The following is a 21,463-nucleotide window of genomic DNA, read 5'->3' as shown; positions in this document are numbered from 1 at the left end:
AACAAAGGTACATTTCAAGTGTTGCAGTATAAAATATCTCAAAAAACATAAAATATAGAAATTCTTGTAGCAATTCAGTAAGTGAATTTTTAGAACCTAGCTTAATATCTCTTTACATTATTTAAGTTGTATTTTTTAAATCTTTTTAATAAATTACACATTCAGGGCTGGGGTTGTGGCTCAGAGGTAGAACACTTGCCCAGAATGCATGAGGCACTGGGTTGGATCCTCAGTACCACATGAAAATAAAATAAAGATATTATGTCCACCTATAACTAAAAAATAAACATTTTAAAAAAATACACATTCAACCTGATGACTGCAGTGAAAGTTTGTGTTAGTGTTGACAAAGTCAGTCATGACAACTGCAAAAGGCAGTTTAGTGAACTCAACTTTCTAGGATCAGCTGTTAAGTAGTGAGTCAGGCCCTCTACTAAGAAGGCACGTTTGCGTGAGAGCCCACATACGTGCTGCATTCACCAGTTCTTGATGTATACCTCTGTATACAAGGGTTCGACAGCCTTCTGGCCTGCCGCATCTGGAACACAGTGCAAAGCTAAGATTAGAGTTAACCTATACATGGGAGAGGGAGGAAAAGAGAAAGTTGTGCTGACAGTGACAGCTAGATAGTTCACCTGCCCCCACCAAAAAGCACAAAACACAAGCACCCTTTTCCAGCTTCTCTTCCCAACAGACATTGTTTTTGCAGAGAATCTCAGAGTTGACTACTGAAAAGGTCACATAAAATGAAGGTAGTTACAAAATTAACACCCACAAAAGTGACTTCTCAGACATTCCAAAAAGGATATAACCTGAATTTGCTGATCTGTAATCATCACTACCAGGACATTAAAAGACAACACTTCCAGGAAAAGTATTAAAAGTACAGATTACATATAATGAATCTAGATAATAAAAGCTATACATTACATGCTAGACTATATTCTACCCTTGACAATGCAACACTTTAAGACACCACATTTTTTATTTCTCAGTAGAATTTGTATTTTCAGATGAGAGATCGGTGGCCAAAGTATTCCAAAGGAAAATACAAGTCTTATTATATACTTGAACAAGATATTTTGTATTTAATTAGAGAGATGGTCTCACTGTGTTGCTTAGCACCTTGCCATTGCTGAGGCTGGCTTTGAACTCATGATCCTCCTGTCTCAGCCTCCCAAGCCACTGAGGTTACAGGCATGCACCATTGCACGCAGCTTGAAGCAGGCTTTTATATTAACCTGCTACAAAATAAATAAACATGAAATAGAAAATACTGAATGGGAGAACTAAACTATATTTAAGGTTCCAGCTTGGTCAGGAGTCTTATGGCATGCTAAGCCAAAAAATTAACCCCAAAACCAAAAAACCAAAAATGAAACAAAATGTTAACTGATATTAGAAAAGAATAAATTGACATTCACAAAACTGTGTAATGCTGGAATTAAAGGTGCCTTTCATGATTAGGCCACATTCCACACTAAGAGTCTTTCAAATTATACCAAATCTAGACCTAATGACAAGTTAAGAATTGCTAAAACAAAGCAAGGAAATGTCTATTCTTTCATTGCCCTGCTTGTGTATTTAACACAATACAATGCACAGAAAGTTAAGTATACGTAACACTACAAGGAAGCATTAAATTAGAAATGCATTATTCTTCGCAAGTCTAATTGGTCTAAAAGTTAACATGCAAATAAATCTCAAAAAAAAAAAAAAAAAAAAAAAAAAAGAAAAGAAACCAAAGGGATTAGGGGGAGAGGAAGGAAAACAATTCGACCAGGTCGCCGCACCCGTGGGACTGTCACCCCAGAGAGCAGGAAACCTACAGAAGATGCTGATCTGCCAGGTCCCCGCTGTGCTACAATGGCGCCAGAGACTGCTTTAATCCAGCTGTGCATCTCTTCAGGGCTATCAGCCTAAAGGAAATAAAGGATTCAGTTAATTTTTCCTCAATATGTACCTTCTACTTCCATAAATCCAACATATTTATTTTGGTAACTTGTACTGCCACCAACAAAATCATTATCTAAGACAATGGTTTCCCAAAATTCTGGAAACAAACAAACAAACAAAAAATATATATATATGATATATGTATGTTATAGGTGAACACAATACTTTTATTTTATTTATTTATTTATTTTTATGTGTGCTGAGGATCAAACCCAGTGCCTCACACATGCTGGGCAAGGACTCTACCACTGAGATAAGCTACAACGGGAGCCCTTGGAAACACTTTTTGGGTGGGGGGGTACTGGAGATTCAATCCATGGACACTTAACTAGAAGCCACATCCCCAGCCCTTTTTAATATTTTATTAGAGACAGGATCTTGCTGAGTTGCTAAGGCTGGTTTTGAACTCTCAATCCTCCTGCCTCAGCCTCCCGAGCCACTGGGATTACAAGCATGCGCCACTGTGCCTGGCAGAAATACTTTATTAAACCAGGTTTTGCTGGGTAAGTTACTATACCAAGACATAAGTTGAGAACTAATATTTTGAGATCAGACACATCAAAAAGGGTCCATAATGAATACTTCTGGAAATAAAATAATAAAAAGAAGAAGTCAAAGAAAGCCCTTCTTATTTTGTTCTTTCAATATGTACACAGCTGTCATTTAAAAAAAATTTGACATCATTTTACATATTATTTTTCTAGAAATAATTTTTAGTAGTACTATTTAGAAGTATTGGCAGTCATATTCCAAAATGCCATATTCCTTGATAAGTACTTAGCTTACCTAAGTTGGCAACAGTGGCGCACGACTATAATTTCAATACTTTGAGATACCTGAAAAATACTTAGTTACTGGGATTATAGACATAGTACCACCACACCTGGCTAACAAATATTCTATTAAAAACCTTTCTATGGGGCTGGGGATGTGGCTCAAGCGGGTAGCGCGATCGCCTGGCATGCGTGCGGCCCGGGTTCGATCCTCAGCACCACATACAAAGATGTTGTGTCCGCCGAAAACTAAAAAATAAATATTAAAAAAAATTCTCTCTCTCTCTCTCTTTAAAAAAACAAAACAAAAAACACCTTTCTAGGAGGCAGGTGTGGTTGCACACGCCTGTAATCCCAGTGGCTCAGGAGGCTGATAGAGGATTGCAAGTTCAAAGCCAGCCTCAGCAAAAAAAGTGAGGCACTAAGCAACTCAGTGAGACCCTGTCTCTAAATAAAACACAAAAAAGACTGGGGATATGGCTCAGTGGTTAAGCACTCCTGGGTTCAATCCCTGCTACCAAAAAAAAAAAAAAAAAAAAACACCTCTAGGGCTAGAAGTATAGTGCTTGCCTAGCATGGAAGCCACTGGGTTTGATTCTCAGCACCACATATAAATAAATAAGTATATAAATAAATAAATAATCTATGATTTTCAAATAAGTACCTTACCTGTATGTAGAAAGTTCGAGATGTTGTTACAATTTCAAATAGGTTGTCCCTCATCATTATATCACTGTTACCAAAAAAAAAAAAAAAAAAGTTGTATTTAAATAGCAGTTGTTGGGCAGTTTTGTTTTTTTTTTACCTGTTTATAATCTGTGCCAAGTATGTGTCAACAATTATATATCACAGGTAAAACTGATTTACAAAAATAAGTTTTTAATTTAACCCATTTATTTTGGGTATTTTTGCAAAAATTTTTACACATATAATTTTAATAAAGCATCTAACTATGAAGAAATGAATTATTTTTATTATTTTTATTTTTTTAGTCATACATGAAGAAATGAATTTAATATACCAATTTGTCAAATCTGATGGCATAATTATAAGTTGCTCATATTAATTTTTTTCCTTTCTCATTAATAAGCTATTCCTGAACTTTTAGTTTTTAAATAAACAAAATATTTCAATACTTTTGAGATTTTTTTGTGGGGGAGGGGACCATTGATTGAACTTGGGGATACTTGACCACTAAGCCACATCTCCAGCCCTATTTTGTATTTTATTTAGAAACAGGGTCTCACTGAGTTGCTAAGCACCTTATCTTTGCTGAGGGTGGCTTTGAACTTGTGATTTTCAGGCCTCAGCCTTCCAAACTGCTGGGATTAGAGCCACTGGGATTACAGGTGTGGACCACTCCAATATGCTGGAGAATTTTGAAAACTTTAGCAAATTCCAACTATAAAGAGTTAAAGATAAGCCAGGTGCAGTAGCACAAGCTTGTAATCCCAATGTGGGAAGCTGAGGCAGGAGGAACTCGCATTCACAGCCAGCCTTAGAAATGGTAAGGCATGGGCTGGGGTTGTGACTCAGTGGCAGAGCGCTTGCCTAGCATGTGTGAGCCACTGGGTTCAATTCTCAGCTCCACATATAAATAACTGAATAAATAAAGGCCCATCAACAAGTTAAAACATTTTTTTTTTAATATTTATTTTTTAGTTATTGGTGGACACAACATCGTTGTTGCTGAGGATCGAACTCGGGCCGCACGCACGCCAGACGTGCATGCTACCGCTTGAGCCACATCCCCAGCCCTAAAACATATTTTTTAAAGAAAGAAATGGCAAGGTACTAAGCAATTCAGTGAGACCCTATCTCCACTTGAGTAGGTGAGGAAGGAGGACTGAGAATTCAAGGCAACTTGGGTAGAAAGAGACCATCGAAAATAGAAAATAAAAGGGCTTCGATATAACTATGTAGTACAGAGCCCTGGGTTCAATTCCAATCCTCCTCCGAGGGGAAAAAAAAAAAAGAACCTGCTAGAATAGAGACAAACATAACCTGCAAGCACGTCAATGAAGCCAAGGCAGTCCTCTGTCTTAATAAGCTGTGCCAGTGTCAAGTCTGAGCACTTCCTTACCTTTGCTTACACTCTTGAACTTTATGAACCTCTTTAAGTGGTATTACGCGGAGAGGTTCCTTTTCCTGGCAAAAAAGCAAACAACAGGTGTATGACATTTATCTTTAACATCCCTTCGAAGCTTAGTTATCTTATTTGGAGATTTGTTTATTTTCATGTGGAGATCTATGTGAAAATTATGCTTCTTTAAGCCCATCTAAGATATAACTATACCTTTTTAAACCACCCAGCATCAGAACAGCTCAAATTCTCTACCCTTCTATGTGTGTTGTTTGAAACAAAGCTTCCAGGCTTAATGAGTATCCCTTATTAAAAGCCATGAACCAGCAGAGTTGGTCTTGGAAGGCCCACTGTGTATAGTAAATGAAGCATGCTACCTCCTCTTTTGGAATGTCACTTTGACATATAAGGAATCTGAGCAGTGAACATTCAGTTTGATGTAAATCTATCATTTTACATATGTCACTTTTATATAAATACATTATTTTAATATGCACCATTTCTTGGAGTGCCAGGGCATCTACCAGACTTTTATATGTGTTACCTCACACTTTCCACAATCCTATATACACATGCTACTATTCACCTGAGAAAACTAAGGATTAGGCATGCTACTAAAACTAAATATAAAAATATAAATATAAGATATCTGGTTTCTAGTAGGATAATATTGATACTATACATTCCATTAAAATACTATATCCATATTTCACTGAATATGCCACCATAAGATTAAGACATAACATTATTTTATGTAGCACCAAGAAATCAAATTTTCAAGGTTTTACAAAAGTTTTATTTTGAAATAATTTGAGACTACAGGAGACTTACAAAAATAGTACCAAGAATTTCTACATACCTTACACCTCATTTCTAAGATATTAATATTTTCCACTTGTTTCAACACTGTGCATATGTGTATGAATACATATGTTGAGTATACTTTCCTGAAATGTTTGAAGTTATAGATATGATACACTTTTCTAAATACTTCAGTTATTTTCTTTTTCTTTTTTGTATCTGGGACTGAACCCCTAGGCACATAACCCCTGAGCAATATCCCAGTCCTTTTATTTTGTTTTGGTTTGTTTGTTTGTTTCTTTTGGGTACTGGGGATTGAACTCAGGGGCACTCAAACACTAAGTCACATCCCCAGCCCATTTTTTGTATTTTATTTAGAGACAGGGTCTCACTGAGTTGATTAGTGCCTTGCCATTGCTGAGGCTGGCTTTGAACTTGCAATACTCCTGCCTCAGCCTCCGGAGCTGCTGGGATTACAGGTATGTGCCACCGTGCCCAGCTGTCTCTATTTAAACATTGAAGCAATCATGAATTTACACAAAAGTTGAAAAGCCAGCACACATACACAAAAAGTTTTTCCTAAGTCATTTCAGAGTTAGCTGCTGACCTGGCTCTCACACTACCTCTGAATACTTTGGTGCTTATTTTCTATAAAGACATCTTCTTACATAATCACATTATAGCCACTAAGTCAGGACACTGTCCCCAAATGTTTTTTTTTTTTTTTTCCTTCCGGTCCAGGGATTGAACTGAAGGGCACTGGACCATTGAGCCACCTCCTCAACCCTATTTTGTATTTTATTTAAAAACAGGATCTTACTGGGTTGTTTAGTACCGTGCTTTTGCTGAGGCTGGCTTTGAACTCTCCAGCCTCCTGCCTCAGCCTCCTAAGCCACTGGGATTACAGATGTGTGTAATCACACCCAGCCTCAAATGTCTTTTATTAGAGCAAACGCACTCTATTCAGAATCAGACTACATCTGCGCCATCTCACTTTTCCTTCCCTTAGTACGAACAGTTCCTCCTTCTTTCCTTGACTTTTATAATCTTGGCACTCGTAAAACTACAGAGTTATTCTGTAGAATGTTCTTCATTTGGGTGTGTCTGGTGTTTCCTCATGATTAGATTCAGATTATGCATATTATGCATATTTGGCAAGAATATCACAGAAGTAAGGCTGGGTCCTTCTCATACCATCCTGTCAGATGATAAGTGATTTTAATTTTCTTATTTAAAAAGTTCATTTGAATCATTTACCTGTCTGATTAAAGAGGGTTTTTTTTTTTTAATATTTATTTTTTAGTTTTCGGCGGACACAACATCTTTGTTGGTATGTGGTGCTGAGGATCGAACCCAGGCCGCACGCATGCCAGGCGAGCACGCCACAGCTTGAGCCACATCCCCAGCCCCAAGATTAAAGAGTTTTTTGCCAGGTTTTTTCACCATAAATTTGCTCTTTTCTCATAAATAAGTATTCTGAAAATGTAAATATCACATTCCTCACTATACATACAAACCATTTACCATTCAGCCATTTATTTATACATGTATGGATTCCTACTTTATCCAGTGAGCTATAATCTGTTATCCTCATTATTCATTTTGATGCTCTCATTGTCCCAGATTTGGTGAGAGGGAATGTTTTCAAAGTGGCTTGTGGGATGAGCACTGAGGTGCACACAGGTAATCCCAGGAATATATATTAAAAAGGACTGGGGATATGGCTCTGTGGTAGAATGCTCTGGTTTTTGGTTTCTTTCTTTCTTTAAACGGAGGGGGGGGAGTGGCTTTGGGGTCTTTTTACCTGTCTTTATCATTCTACAATTACTTCCTTTTTAGTTGTAAATGGACAGCATGCCTTTATTTTGTTTATTTTTATGTGGTGCTAAGGATTGAGCACAGGGCCTCACACTTGCTAAACAATGCTCTGCCAACCCTGAGCTACAGTCCCAGCCCGAGTACTTGCTTTCTGATACAAGACATTCCATGCTCACCTTCCATTTATTTCTCTTATCCCACTCTATAATCTGCTATTTCTCTTTGGAAACCATTTCTGAAATGGTAGTTTTCTTGGGACACAGAGCTAGGGAATGCATTATTCACTCACTCTCTCTCACACACACACACACAATACATTTAAATCTACATCTATCTCAGTGTGCTAAATTATGCCAGATTTATCCAATTTCAATCTAAGACCAAAATTTTCTCATTTTTCTTATTTGTCCTTCCTTGGTTTGACAGAAACTTGGCTTCCTTTATCTTTAATATATTTCCCCATTTTATCATTTTATGTCTGTAACCATTTTCCCATCTCTGCCACCATCTTCTTCCCCATGAGGATGACACTTTCTTCTCCCTACTCCATGCTGGGCTATCCCTGAAAGAGGACAAACTCATCCTGTGTGATTGCTGACTGCCCACACCAAGCTATGCTGACTACTCCCTTTTCTACGGCCACAAAAGCTTCCTAGAAGAGCTGATAGCTGAGATGAAACTTAAAATAGTCTCTTCCTATTTTCTAGAGCACCACTGCCATATATAGTAGTCACTAGTTTTGTGTAACTATGTCAATTTTAATTAATGAAAATGAAATAAATTCAGTTTTCATTTTAAAGTAAAATGAAGTCAATCAGTAGGCACATTTCTAGCACACAAAAGCCACAGGCAGCCACTGGTATGGACAACACAGATATCAAACACTCCCAGCTGAGCAGAAGGTTCTACAGGAATAGTGCTTTTCTGGTGCCTTCATTCAAATAAACAGCCTGGTTCCCCTCAACAAGAAGAGGTACAGAATTGTATTAATTTATGCAACCATCAATTGCAGGATTCAGGTCAGCTGACAACATTTTAAATAAGGGTATCATTCAAACATGTGAGAAAGGGAATCTCAATTTCTGATTCTACCTTCAGATAGGAGAGAAACACCTTACATAAAACAACTTAGGAGTTGATCTGAAAAGATAAAGAAAATATCGGGAGAAGGCAGAAATACAAGGTGTTGTTAGCCTGAAAGGACAACCCTTCAGGAGGACATCTGTAGACAAATAAGTTTAGATCTTTCATGGTGGAAAATCTCTTTGATGAAATGACATTTTCATTTAAGAAATATACCATTGGGCTGGGGTTGTGGCTTAGTGGTAGACCACTCACCCCAGGCCCTGGGTTTGATCCTCAGCACCACATAAAATAAATAGATAGATAGACAGATAGATAGATAAAGGTGTTGTGTCCATGTACAACTAAAACATTAATATTTAATAAAAAGGGGGGTCTGGAGTTGTGGCTCAGTGGTAGTGCGCTTGCCTGGTATGTGTGAGGCCCTGGGTTCAATCCTCAGCAACGCATATAAATAATAATAATTTTTTAAAAAGGTCCACTGACAACTAAAAAAGAAAAAAGAAAGAAATATACCATTAACCAACAGTTTCACAGTAGAGTAAACTGAACTTTAGGTGCTTCTCAAAACTAGAAGCAGCTTATTCTAAAAATAGAGAATGCACAAAACCATACACCACCACACTGTAACACTTCTCAAACATTTTTAGATGCAACATTTATGATGCAGCAACATACCAGTTCAGATTTAAAGTAGCCTATTGTGTTTTCATCCAATTGAAAATATCTTCTCTTCCAGTTTTTCATCTACCAGAAATAAACACAGATATAAGATTTATTTCTAAGAATGTCAAATGTTAATCATTACTTATTCATTCCACTATAAACCCCCAATGAGAAATGCTAAGGATTAAAACACCTCACTACCTTCCCCCAGTGAGGCAATTTATGAAACACTGGCTCTCTTTTGCTACCCAGGACTTGAACTTCTGGTTCAACTTTTGGTGTCTAGATTTCAGCTTTTATTAATGATTTTATGATATTTTATATTTTTAATGCTCTAAAAGAGGCACTTTTATTTCCTCGTCATCCCCACAAAGTAAACAGCAAGCACAGGAAATGTTATTAAACCACTGGGTTTCTCTATCTATAAAACAAAGAAACTATAAGTATTTTACATGTAGTAGCAAAGCAATAAATACTTAATTCATGAAATAGTTAATGACAAACACATATTTATATATATTTAAATATTTTTACAATTATTTTTATTAATGGGTATACTGAAATGTCTCTAAATGAAATTTTGGACTTGGGAGTAAATCAAAAAGGAATCCCTCATTAACACACAACAGAGCATCACGGCCTGGTGAGGATTCTGATTCTACCCCTAGACACTCTACAGGGAGAGACCTTCAATCATCGCCTTCATTTCCCTGCACCTAGAGGAAGTCAAACAGCTGGGAGAACTTTCCCTGGGCTGACCTAGGGGAATCAGAGTTGCCAGAAAGGGATGAGCAATCAAACAGAACTGCCAAGAGAGTTGCTGGTTTGTTTTTTCCCCCTCTTCTATTTTCAAATTGTAAAGTTTATTTTCTCATGCAATTCTGAAAATTTAGCCACACAGAAAGAGTAAATTAAAGAAAAGCATTTTGAATCCTTAGAAATACTGGTAAGTTTACACTTTCTACTTTCTATTGGCTGCCACTTTGCACTAGAGCTCTTTCCCTCACCCATTCTAGAGGATAGAGAGAATCAACAGAAAAACTTTGCAAAATAAATTTAAACTGTTAAAAAGGCTCATTTAAACTGAAGGTTAATGGTAATAGGCCTTAATTTACCCAACAACCCTTAGACCAAGGAAATACTACCATTACATTATAAACACAGAACAACCCCTGCTCTAGGTCCTAATGCCCTTCCCAGTATACTAGTCTCTACTTTCATAAAATAAAGCAAACATTCTAAATGTTAACTTGCAAGTTTTCTAGTACATTCACATTTTCATAATCTCACACATTTTATTAAGTTACTCACCACTGCTCCTTGTTTTACACAATATCCAGCTTTGATAACGGCACTATCAGGAGGTGGTTTTGGAGTAAAGCAAGGAAGATGGCTTTGTGATCGTTTCAAATTATTTCTGTCAACACTCTCGCCACATTCATTTACTTCTTCTTTCTAAAATGGAACAAAAGAAACAAATTTTCTTGCATGTTTGACTTCAAAGCATACTTTCATTTCATATTGTTATCCTAGTAGAAAATCTTCGTATCTACCGTAATGCAGTAGGAACACAGATTTTGAAGAGAGGAATTTTCTAATTAACCCAGGATACCTAATCATAATTTTCCTTTTATTGATTAAAACACAAATTTTCACTTCTGTGGGTCTACAAAGTCTTACTAATGCTTTTATGGGGGGCAGGTAATTCCCATACATACATACATATATACATATATATATATATATTTTTTAACTTGTTGATAGACCTTTATTTCATTCATTTATTTATATGTTGTGCTGAGAATAGAACCCAACACCTCACACATGCTAGGCAAACACTCTACCACTGAGCTACAACCCAGCCCTATAAGTCTTATTTTGAAATAATTATACAAATTCTTGATAGGAAGTTTATCCCCCTCACCAAAAATGTACAAGACATCCTCTGACCCTACAACCAGATTCCCCCAATAAGAAAAGTGTATAACTATAGAATACATAACTAAAACCCAGAACAGACACTGGTACACCTATAAACCTTATTCAGAGCTTACCAGTTCCGTAGGTACTCATTTGTCTGTGTGCACATATAGTTCTACTCAATTTGATCACATGTGTAGATCTGTGTAACCACACCACAATCAAGATAAAGAAGGCTTTACCCCTTTAGAGATCCCACCCCAATCCTTCCGTCATTTATCTGTTCTCTTTGTCTGTAATCTGACACTTTGAGAATGTAAGTGAAATCAGGCAGAAGGTATTCTTTTAAATTGATTTTTTTTTTCCACTCAGCATAATTCTCTGGAGATTCATCCAGGTCATTCCTTGTATCAGTAGTTCAACTCTTTTTGCTGCTGCATTCTATAGTATAAATGTACTATACCAGTTTTTTAACTTTTAACCATTTACCCATTAAACAGCATGTTCTCCTAGTTATTAGGAGAATTAGGAATAAAGCTACTATAAACATTTATGTAAAGCTTTTTATCTGAACATAACAATCCATATCTTTAGGATAAATGGTTAGGATTATGTTGTAGTTTGAATCTGCAATACTTTCCACCCCAAGGGCTCGTGTGTTGAAGGCTTGGTCCCCAACACAGCAGTATCCAGAGGCAGGACCTTCAGGAAGGTGATTGGATGATGAGGGTTCTAACCACTTCAGTGGACGAAGCCATGGAAAGATTCATAATCTGATGGCATTACTGGGAGGCAGTAGAAATTGCAGGAGGTGGGGCCTAGCTGGAGGAAGTGGGCCACTACAGGCACTTCCTGAAAGGGTATATCTTGTCCTAGGTTCCTTCTTTGCTCTCTTTGCTACCCAACTCCCATGAGGTATGCAGCTCTGCCCCACCATGCCCTCTCTGCCATGATGCTCTGCCTCATCACTGCAGGCCCACAGCAACAGAGTCGGCTGACCATAGACTAAAATTTCTGAAACTGTGAGCCAAATTAAATCTTTCCTTCTTAAAGTTGTTTTTCCTAGGTATTTTGTCACAGTGACAAAAAGCTGACTAATACAGAGTACAAATACTGGGTTGGAGAGCAACTGTTAATTTATTTGTATAGTAATAAAACAGCAAAATCTGCCAAACTCTTTTTTGAGAATGTCTGAACTATTTTATGTTCCCACCAAAAGTGGATGAAAGACTGTTTTTTTCCCTTCATCCTTGTTAGCATTTGTCTTGTCACCAGTTTATTTCAGTTACTCTGATAGGTATGATATTGTGGTCTTACTATTTCCCTACTGACTACTGATGAACATCTTCAAGTGTTTATCATATGTGATTTCATCTTTTGGTGAAATGTCTGTCATGAATTTTGTCCACTTTCTAATTGGATTTTGTTGTTGTTGGGTTTAATTGCTGAGAGTTCTTCACATGTTCTAGATACAAGCTCTTTACTGGCTATGTGGTTTACAAATGTTTCCTCACAGTCTGTAGCTTTTCCTTTCATCCTCTGAACAAGGTCTCTCACAGGGCAAATATTTTTAATTTTGATGAGGTTCAATTTATCAATTTTTTCCTTTTGCAGATTATACTTTTGATGTCAAGTCTAAAAATTCTATTTAGTCCTAGATCTTGAAGATTTTCTACAATATTCTTTTTCTAAAAGTATAGTTTTATATGTAAGCCCAGTGTTTTTAACCTCTAACTATACCAGGATTCATGTTTCTCAGAGCACTGGCTTCTTGTTTGTTTCAACATCTAACAATTTAAAATCCCACAAATAAGCCAAAGGTATATTCAAAAACTCCTAAAATTCAAGAAAAACCTACATCTAAATTGTATACGTACCTTAAGGCTTTTCAACCTGTTCTACATTTAGACAGGTGGACAAAACTACTTACATACTTAACTCACTGCTTTCATAAAACTTATTGAATAAATTCATCATGCAAATGAGATTTAACATTTTCCTGATACTATATTACCTAAATGCTTTATAATGAGTAAACACTACTTTACTATTTTATAAACTATTGGTAAATACTAAAGCAATAAAATTCTTTATTATAGAGTGTTTAAAAAATGGCACCCCCCTCAGAACCCAAATTGAAACAGCCAGAGATACAAACTGCTACAATATCTAAATAAAACTAAAGAGAGTCTTGGCCCTACTGTCAGTGCAAGTCACAACACAGGTGAAAGCAGCTTAGTCTAGCTGTATATTAACCATAAGTTTAACAAGTTAAAATCATTACTTTTAGAAAAAAGTAAATACAGATGCAATCCTATTGTATCTTTTTATCCAACCTTGGTAAAAACTGTAAGTTTCTACTAGAACAAGGAGTTTTATTAATATCCCTTGCCAAGTATAAAGAAAACATTGAACAGCTAATTAATTAATGGTATGATTTTTCTTTCCACTAATCACTGTCCCCTGCCAAAGACCTAAAAAATATGGTGTATAATATAATTTGATTTAAAAGGTTTATAAGTGTTAGTTAAGTTCAAGAGATATGAAGCTAATGAAAATGCACGAACACTGGCAATAATAATTACTTTAAAATTCCTGGTTTCTCAATTACTAGTAATTAAATTTGCATTATAAATTCATTCCTTAAATAGCAAAACAAGAAATATAAGCTCATAAAAAGTAATAATTTCGTTAAAAAATGACTACAAATTTATATTTTTCTTAGTACCCAAGTGAGGCTAGCATGTCAATTCTTTTGGGATACAATAAAATCAGTATTCAAGAACTCTCTTTAGTTCACTTAGTACAGGTTTTAGGAAAAACAGGTTTTAAAAACTGTACATTTTTACAAATTCTTTGAATCAGCAATTTTATTTCCAAGAACTTATCTTTTAGAAAATACCAATAATGTCTCTAAAGTTTAAGAATGTTCATCATGGCACTATATATAAAAGAAGAAAGAAAAGGGAAAAAGAACTCCATTTGTCCACAATAGAGTATTTGTAAAATTACGGTAAATTCATGGCAGAACTACTATGAGTCAATAAAAATGATATTGAAAGCTGGGCACAGTGGTGGGTTGCTTATAATCCCAGTGACTCAGGAGGCTGAGGTAAGAGGATAGCAAATTCAAGGTCAGCCTCAGCAACTTTACAAGACCTTGTCTCAAAATAAAATTTTGAAATAAAGGACTGAGGTTACAGCTCAGTGGTAGGGCACCCCTGGGTTCAATCACCAATACTGGGGGAGGGGGGAGCAAAGTAACTGTAGATGATTTGGAACATGTTCATGATAAAAGTGGAAAATATCTAATATATAATTCACATCTCCATTTATGGGGAGGAGTACACAGAAGGCTCAGAAAAAACATGAAATTTATGTATTTTAATCTGTGATCTCCATTTTTCTTAGTAATAAACATATACTTTGGAATTAAGAAACACAAAAATAAAAGTTTCCTACAGTACTGAGTATTGAATTCGTTTAGTAAAGATGCACACTGTTTTGGTTTTGATGACAATATAAAAATCAATAGAATAACAAGACCCTCATACAATAGAAGATTTATTTATTACCTGAGTTGGAGTAATGATGGGTACACCACCAACAATGTCAGTTCTGTAAGACACTTGCTTCTTCCCACATTCACCCTGGCGACTTGGATTATCTGAATTAGGCTGTGAGTCTGATTGCTTTGGTACCTGAAACAAAGTTAGTTTGTAACCAGTGTTTTATATGAAACACTCTATCAAAGAATTTCCAATTGTTCATTTATATATAATTGACAAATACATCTGGGTGTATAGGCACACACACGTGAGTACCAATCCCATAGGTTGTCACATTAATTTTCTGATCTAGTAATGCTTTACAATACAGCCATCAAATACTGAGTGCTAACTTGGCACAGGTACTGCTTGATCCATTTCTTCATACTCCTTCTGTCAACCCTATGCAAAGAAGCAGTATCTCCATTTGAGAAGTAAGAAACAGAGACCCAGAGGCATTAGGGAACAGGCTCAGACCCTGGTTGTATTAGATCTAGCCAAGTCTGTTTAACTCTCTTCCAAACCATCATGGACCCTGCTCAATAGAGAACTTTATATGGATTGTAGATCTTTGCCGCCACCCTCCCTTTCCTCCATTTCTACTTAGGATTCTGCAAGGTCTGGGGGTTAGAGATCGTGGCACAGTCATCTTTAATGGCTTCAAGACACAATCTATTTCTAAACACATAAGTATTCAATAAAGGCTGAAAAACTGACTCAATAAACACATTTAAAATCAGCAGGAAAAAAGAACGAAATTCCTTAAGAGAAAAAAAAAACAAGGTATTCAAAATAACACAACACTTATTAGGGATTTAAAGATGAGATTCCAATTCTGAAATCAATGATAAATCACTCATAGTATAAACAAATAATGACTGTGATAACAGGAGAATCTCATACATGTATGCCTAACTGATGTGGAATCATATTTAACATATACTTAGCTTTTATTTGTGGCCCAACTAGGGACCACAAATAAAATACTCAGCTAATCAATATTTTTGTCTATAGACTGTTAAACATGGTATGAACTTTTTTTTTTGTTGTTTTTTTTTATGAACTTTTTTTTCTGGGAATTGAACATTGGGGCACCACATCCCCAACCTTTAATCCTCCTGCTTCAGCCCTCTGGAAACTGCTGGGATTATATGTATACACCACCATGCCCAGCTTATGGTCTGAATTTGAATGATAAATTTTTAAGGCTATGAATAAAATGTAGTAAAACCTACAACATCAATTATGATACTTAACATGATGTAAAGGACATTTGGGGATCTTGCAGTCTTTTAGAAACATTATAATAAATACTACTGAAAATCACAAAACTAGTGGCATAAAAACATTTAAGATTAAATGTCACATAGTTAATCTGCTGGTCACATAGTTAATCTGTTAACAAAGTCCCAAGAGAACTAAAGGAGACTCCATTCATGCTGTATCCAAAGTCCCTAATCATTCATTAGTATGATCCCAAGGTAGGGTGGATTCTCACAAACTGAAATGTGCTCAAGGTATCACCCAGGAACATTATTGACAAATTCAGATCCTCAGGCTTTATATCCAGAAATTCTGATTTTAAAAAAATCTAGAGTGCAATCCCCAAAAAAATATTGTAAGAGAAAACATTAAGTGTTTTTGAGGGATGTGTTTCACAAACCATAGTTCAAGAAAACACTGTTCCAAAACCTGTGTTCTTTTTATATGATGCTACTCTCATTAGGTTTATAGAAAAGCAGCTTTTTTGCAAAATAATTAGCAAACACAGACCATGCCTGTGAGAGAGGATGTTGAGCTGCAGCAGACCACACAAACTTGGACATAACTGTTTATGGATATAAATGATTTGTCTCATAGGTGACCTTTAAAACTCCTTGACCTCTCCCTTCCACCCTGCCTTCCACTCAGTCTTTGGGCCCAATCCTTCAGCTTCTGACATGAACTTATATTACAATGCCAGTCACTGGCAGAAACAAAGGAGAAAAAGAGAAACAGTAAAGGAAGATCAGAAAGTGAATCCTGGATACCTCAAGTTCTATACATTTTAGACTGCTTAAAAGGTAACACAGGAGTACACAGAATTTTAGCTGCCAACGAAAAATAGAACATCATGCCCTAGAACAACCTGCTGAGGAAACATACATTTTTCTAATAAACAGCATCATGTATCTAAATGATTTTGACAGTGAAAATGTCGCCTTTTATCTTACTAAAAACCAAAAACACCATAAAGAGAATTTGAAACCAGAGAGAAAATGATCTCTTTAACTACGTTAGATGAGATGTGCTGTCAAGAGGAGACTTATAAAAAAAGTAGTAGCTTCTCCTTTTTACAAGAAGTTGAGAGTTCAGCTGTATATGGTAATTTCCTAAGAAAAATCTTTAGTGTAACTCAAAAATCTACTGAAATTTATATTAGGTTTTCCATTTTTCTTCCAAAATTATAGTATATTAAAAATCCTCAGCTAGGCACAGTGGCACACACCTGTAATACCAGCAGCTCAGGAGGCTGAGGCAGGAGGATCATTTGAGTTCAAAATCAGCCTCAGCAAAAGCTAGGCACTGAGGCAACTCAGTGAGACTTTGCCTCTAAATAAAATACAAAATATGGCTGGGGATATGGCTCAGTGGTTGAGTGCCCCTGAGTTCAATCCCTGGTACCCTCCCCACAAAATCCTTCCTTATGCTGTTAAACCAACTGCTTCTAATTTGTCCCTATAATAAAATCAAGAGTTAAATATAACATAACTCCAATGTTCAAGTCTAATAATTAACTCAGAATTGCATTTTGTAACAAAAACTACCTAACTTATAGTTACCTTATTATCTTAAGAACAATACAAGCCAAATATCCATAAATATATGTAACTCCCTTAAAAATTATAGGTACTTAGGCTTTGGAAAGTGGCCCAGTAGTACTGTACTTGCCTTAAATACACAAAACCCTAGAATCAATCCTCAATGTATCTCTCTCTCTCTCTCTCTCTCTCTCTCTCACACACACACACACACAATAAATTAAATACATTTTCAATTAATTTTTTTAAAATTTAGGTACTCTGAATGAAAAGTTAGTCTAAATTCGGCCATTAAACTAAATTTTCAAGAACCCTAAGCCACAAGTTTCCAAATAAGTCAACTGTTAATGAGAATCAGAAATGTGGTCTCACAGGGGAGGGTGAGAGCAAGTGTCAGACACTAAGCAGGTCTGGTCCGACTATTGCCTTTCCCTGCTTTCTTTCTTTTTTTTTTAAACATGATTGTTTTTCATGTGAGATTTGGATGCATTTTAGCATGTATTTCCTTATGAATCTAATGTTAAAAATTCCAATAGTAGGAAAAAAAAGGTAAAAATAATTTGGGGCTGGGGATGTGGCTCAAGCGGTAGCGCGCTCGCCTGCCATGTGTGCGGCCCAGGTTCGATCCTCAGCACCACATACAAACAAAGATGTTGTGTGTCCACCGAAAACTAAAAAAATAAAATAAATATTAAAAAAACAAGAAAAGGTAAAAATAATTAGAGAGTAAAGAGATGAATAAAACAGACTTTGATATTTATGACGGAAATAAATGGAAATGCTATATATTTCTTAGAAGTTAAAGGAAAGGTTGATGTTCAATTTACTAATTAGACAGTACTTGAAGACTAAAACCTGAAAGGTTCAGACACAAATTCCTGGACCTTCCCAGCCATATTTTGTATTTTATTTAGAGGCAGTGCTCTCCACCTGACATGCCAGTTGAAAATATTACTTTAAAACAGAAGGCCCAGCTAACACTCTTAGGCACATATACCATTTTGTTAGAACCAAAGTCTTATACTCAGTTCACACTTCAACTTGCTCTCAGTGGCCATTAAAAAAAAAAAAAAAAAAAAAGTCAAATTTGAGTTTGTAACACAAATGAAAAGATTAATTTTTAGATTAAAATTGACTTTTAAATTAAACCTATAGTAGAGCTGAGCAGGGTGGCTTACACCTGTACTCCCAGGTTTAGCTACTTGGGAGGCCAAGGCAGGCAGGAGGATCAAAACTTGCCTTGGCAACTTAACTCAGGAACGCTCAACAACTGAGCCACATCCCCAGCCATGTTTTCTGTTTTATTTAGAGACAGGGTCTCACTCAGCTGCTTAGCACCTTGCCACTGCTGAGGCTGACTGAACTTTCAGTCTTCCTGCCTCAGACTCCCAAGCTGCTGGAATTATAGGTGTGTGCCACCTCACCCAGCTGAGTCAAGGATTTCTATATTTCCTAAATGTGAATTATAAAAACCATTACTAACAAATTTACCTCAAAATTTAAAAATTTTAGGGGATGTACCAAGGAATGAAATTGATCAAATTATGTTATGTACATGTACAAATGTTACAATGAATCTGAATATTATGCACAATTATAAAACACCAATAAAAAAACTAAAAATTTCAACATGAAATAAAGCTGCAAAACCACAAAAGCTAATTAAAAATCCACATTTTAAAACATCAAAAAGATGGATGCTTATTATTGCAAATTGTAAAAAAAAATAATTCAGGAAAGATACCACATATTGTCTTTTTTTTTTTCTTTTTTTAGTTATACGTGGACACAATATCTTTATTTAATTTTTATGTGGTGCTGAGGATCAAACCCAGTGTCCCATGAATGCTAGGCAAGCGCTCTACCTCTGAGCCACAACCCCAGCCCCTTGTCTTTATTTTTCAAGTAGAGAGTATCTACTGAGGTAAAAATGATCATTGAAAACATTTTAAGAATATATACTTCTGGGACTGGGGTTGTGGCTCAATGGTAGAGTGCTCCCCTAGCACATGTGAGGCACTGGGTTCAAACCTCAGCACCACATAAAAATGAAATAAAGATATTGTGACCACCTACAACTAAAAAATAAATATTTTAAAAATATATACATACTTTTGAATTAGTTCAAAATATTCCTTTCCTAAAACTGCAAGCCCAAAATAACTTCATGTACAAATCAGATACGATATGTGGGCATTTTCCATCATGTGATAACTGGCTGTTCTGAAGACAAAAAATTCAATCCACCTGTGAAAACAGCTTTAGCTACAGTAACTCCTTCTGCTGCAATGTAAATATGGGATCATTCATTTTAGAAGGAAACTAACAAGTGACTAACAAGCTGACTTTCTGGGCTTCTGTTCTTTAAGAGTAAGTTGTTTAGAGCCAGTAAATAACCCTTTAGGGGCTGGGGTTGTGGCTCAGCGGTAGAGCACTTGCTTGGCATGTGCAAGGCACTGGGTTCGATCCTCAGCACCACATAAAATAAATTAATAAAAGAAAGGTATTGTGTCCAACTACAACTTAAACAAACAAACAAACAAAAAAAAACCACCCTTCAGCTGACACAATCCCCACAGGAACTCCTTCCCAAGCTTTTCCAGGCAGCCTACAATGTGTTTCTCTGTTAGTGTAGAAGGAGATAAAGGTGCAGCAAGGCTCAGTCAGGAGTACACCCTATGCTCTTGCTCATCAGCATCAGTAGTAAAACAAAACATCAGGATAGGCTCTTGTTCACTGCACTTCAGAGCTAGCTAAGCTCCAAAACCTGACAGACCATCCCCAGGCTCCCAGTCCCACAGTTCACCAGTTCTGAAACCTGTACAAGTCACTGAATCTTTCTAAGCCTCGGTTTTTAGGTAAAACCTTCAGTTCAACGCCTGTCATAGTATAAATAATCAATAAATATTAATGTTCAACAGAAAAAAAAAAAAAAGCTCATGTCAGAAGCAAAGAGGTTGTAGGAGTAGAGGAAGGTCCAAAGAGTACCAAGCTCTGGAACTCAAGGAAAAGGCACAGGAGAGGTTAGAAAGCTAGTGCCTAAGATCAACTCCTTAAGGCCACCTGGGCAGAACCATCCAGCTGCCACAGTCTTCCCACCGGATCCCTATATTGTACCTCATTTCTTAGCCTTCATTTCCCTTTGTTTTGCTCCCATCTTCAACTCCTGCCCTATCAGGGCTTAGGCCTATTACCATCACCTGGGTACATACCCGGCAGAAAGCCTCTTCTACTCTGGAAGAAAAAAATAACATGCCCTCAAGATAGAACTCTGCATGCTACATGTATTTCCCCCAGCAACATAAGAAGTGGTTAAAATCTCCAATAATATATATCCTTATTGGTACATAATGGGTGAAATGCATTTGTGGGCTGATGAAATGTCTGATGGTCACCAGGTACAAGAGAACTATTTCACATTCTGAACATCTGTCTTTTAAACAAAGCTCAAGTATGTGACCTGACAGAAAGCTGGGGACATTTGGTAGGTACATTTTCAAAATGTTAAGATTACTTCCAGACACTCAAAATTGTAAAAAAAAAAAAAAAAAAATCCAAATACTTACTGTGATTTTTATAGCTTTGTTCAACACATTTACCCATTCTACTAGATCTTGCTGATCATTGGCTTGTAGGAAATATTTCCTCATTCCTGCATTCATAACTGTTGGAAGGAAAAATAAACATGAAATATAGTACTTGTTACCTCTAAACTTGTTCACAGCAGCTAAAAAAATCTTGCTAGATTCAACACTTTGAGACTTTCTTGGATTTGACAAAATATATTTGCCTATATAAAATAACCCAATTACATAGGGAAAATTCTTTGATGGGCACATTTTTTCATTAAATGGATATACATAATACAGTGCGTCAGTCCCCCAACAATAGACACTCAGGATATCTCCAATTTTTGAAATTAGATAAAATATCAAAACATCAGCACTAAAAAACAACAAAATCATGGCATTTGCAGGGAAATGGATGGCATTAGAGCAGATTATGCTAAGTGAA

At 36.3% G+C, this 21,463-nt stretch overlaps 1 protein-coding gene across 6 annotated transcripts in view; it reads right to left on the bottom strand.

Moving 5' to 3' along the window:
• The window catches only part of PLEKHA1 (pleckstrin homology domain containing A1), a 61,984-nt gene that overhangs the window by 3,444 nt on the left and 37,077 nt on the right, over positions 1–21,463 (bottom strand). For 4 of the 6 annotated variants that reach the window (XM_081267776.1, XM_081267771.1, XM_081267773.1 and 1 more), the window contains exons 5-11: positions 21,016–21,113; positions 14,676–14,801; positions 10,492–10,635; positions 9,193–9,261; positions 4,813–4,877; positions 3,399–3,462; positions 1,830–1,919 (exon numbers count right to left, since the gene is read on the bottom strand). In XM_081267776.1, coding sequence (XP_081123902.1) covers positions 1,830–1,919; positions 3,399–3,462; positions 4,813–4,877; positions 9,193–9,261; positions 10,492–10,635; positions 14,676–14,801; positions 21,016–21,113 — 656 coding nt within the window. Of the gene's footprint in view, positions 1–467; positions 539–1,829; positions 1,920–3,398; positions 3,463–4,812; positions 4,878–9,192; positions 9,262–10,491; positions 10,636–14,675; positions 14,802–21,015; positions 21,114–21,463 lie in introns of all 6 variants that reach the window. The other 2 variants (XM_081267774.1, XM_081267775.1) reach the window with 2 other exon arrangements.

The sequence above is a fragment of the Spermophilus citellus genome, assembly GCF_964194105.1.
Source record: "Spermophilus citellus genome assembly, chromosome: 15".
NCBI classification, from domain to species: domain Eukaryota; kingdom Metazoa; phylum Chordata; class Mammalia; order Rodentia; family Sciuridae; genus Spermophilus; species Spermophilus citellus.
The sequence above is the reverse complement of the archived record's forward strand: the minus strand, read 5'-3'. Positions and strand labels throughout refer to the sequence as shown.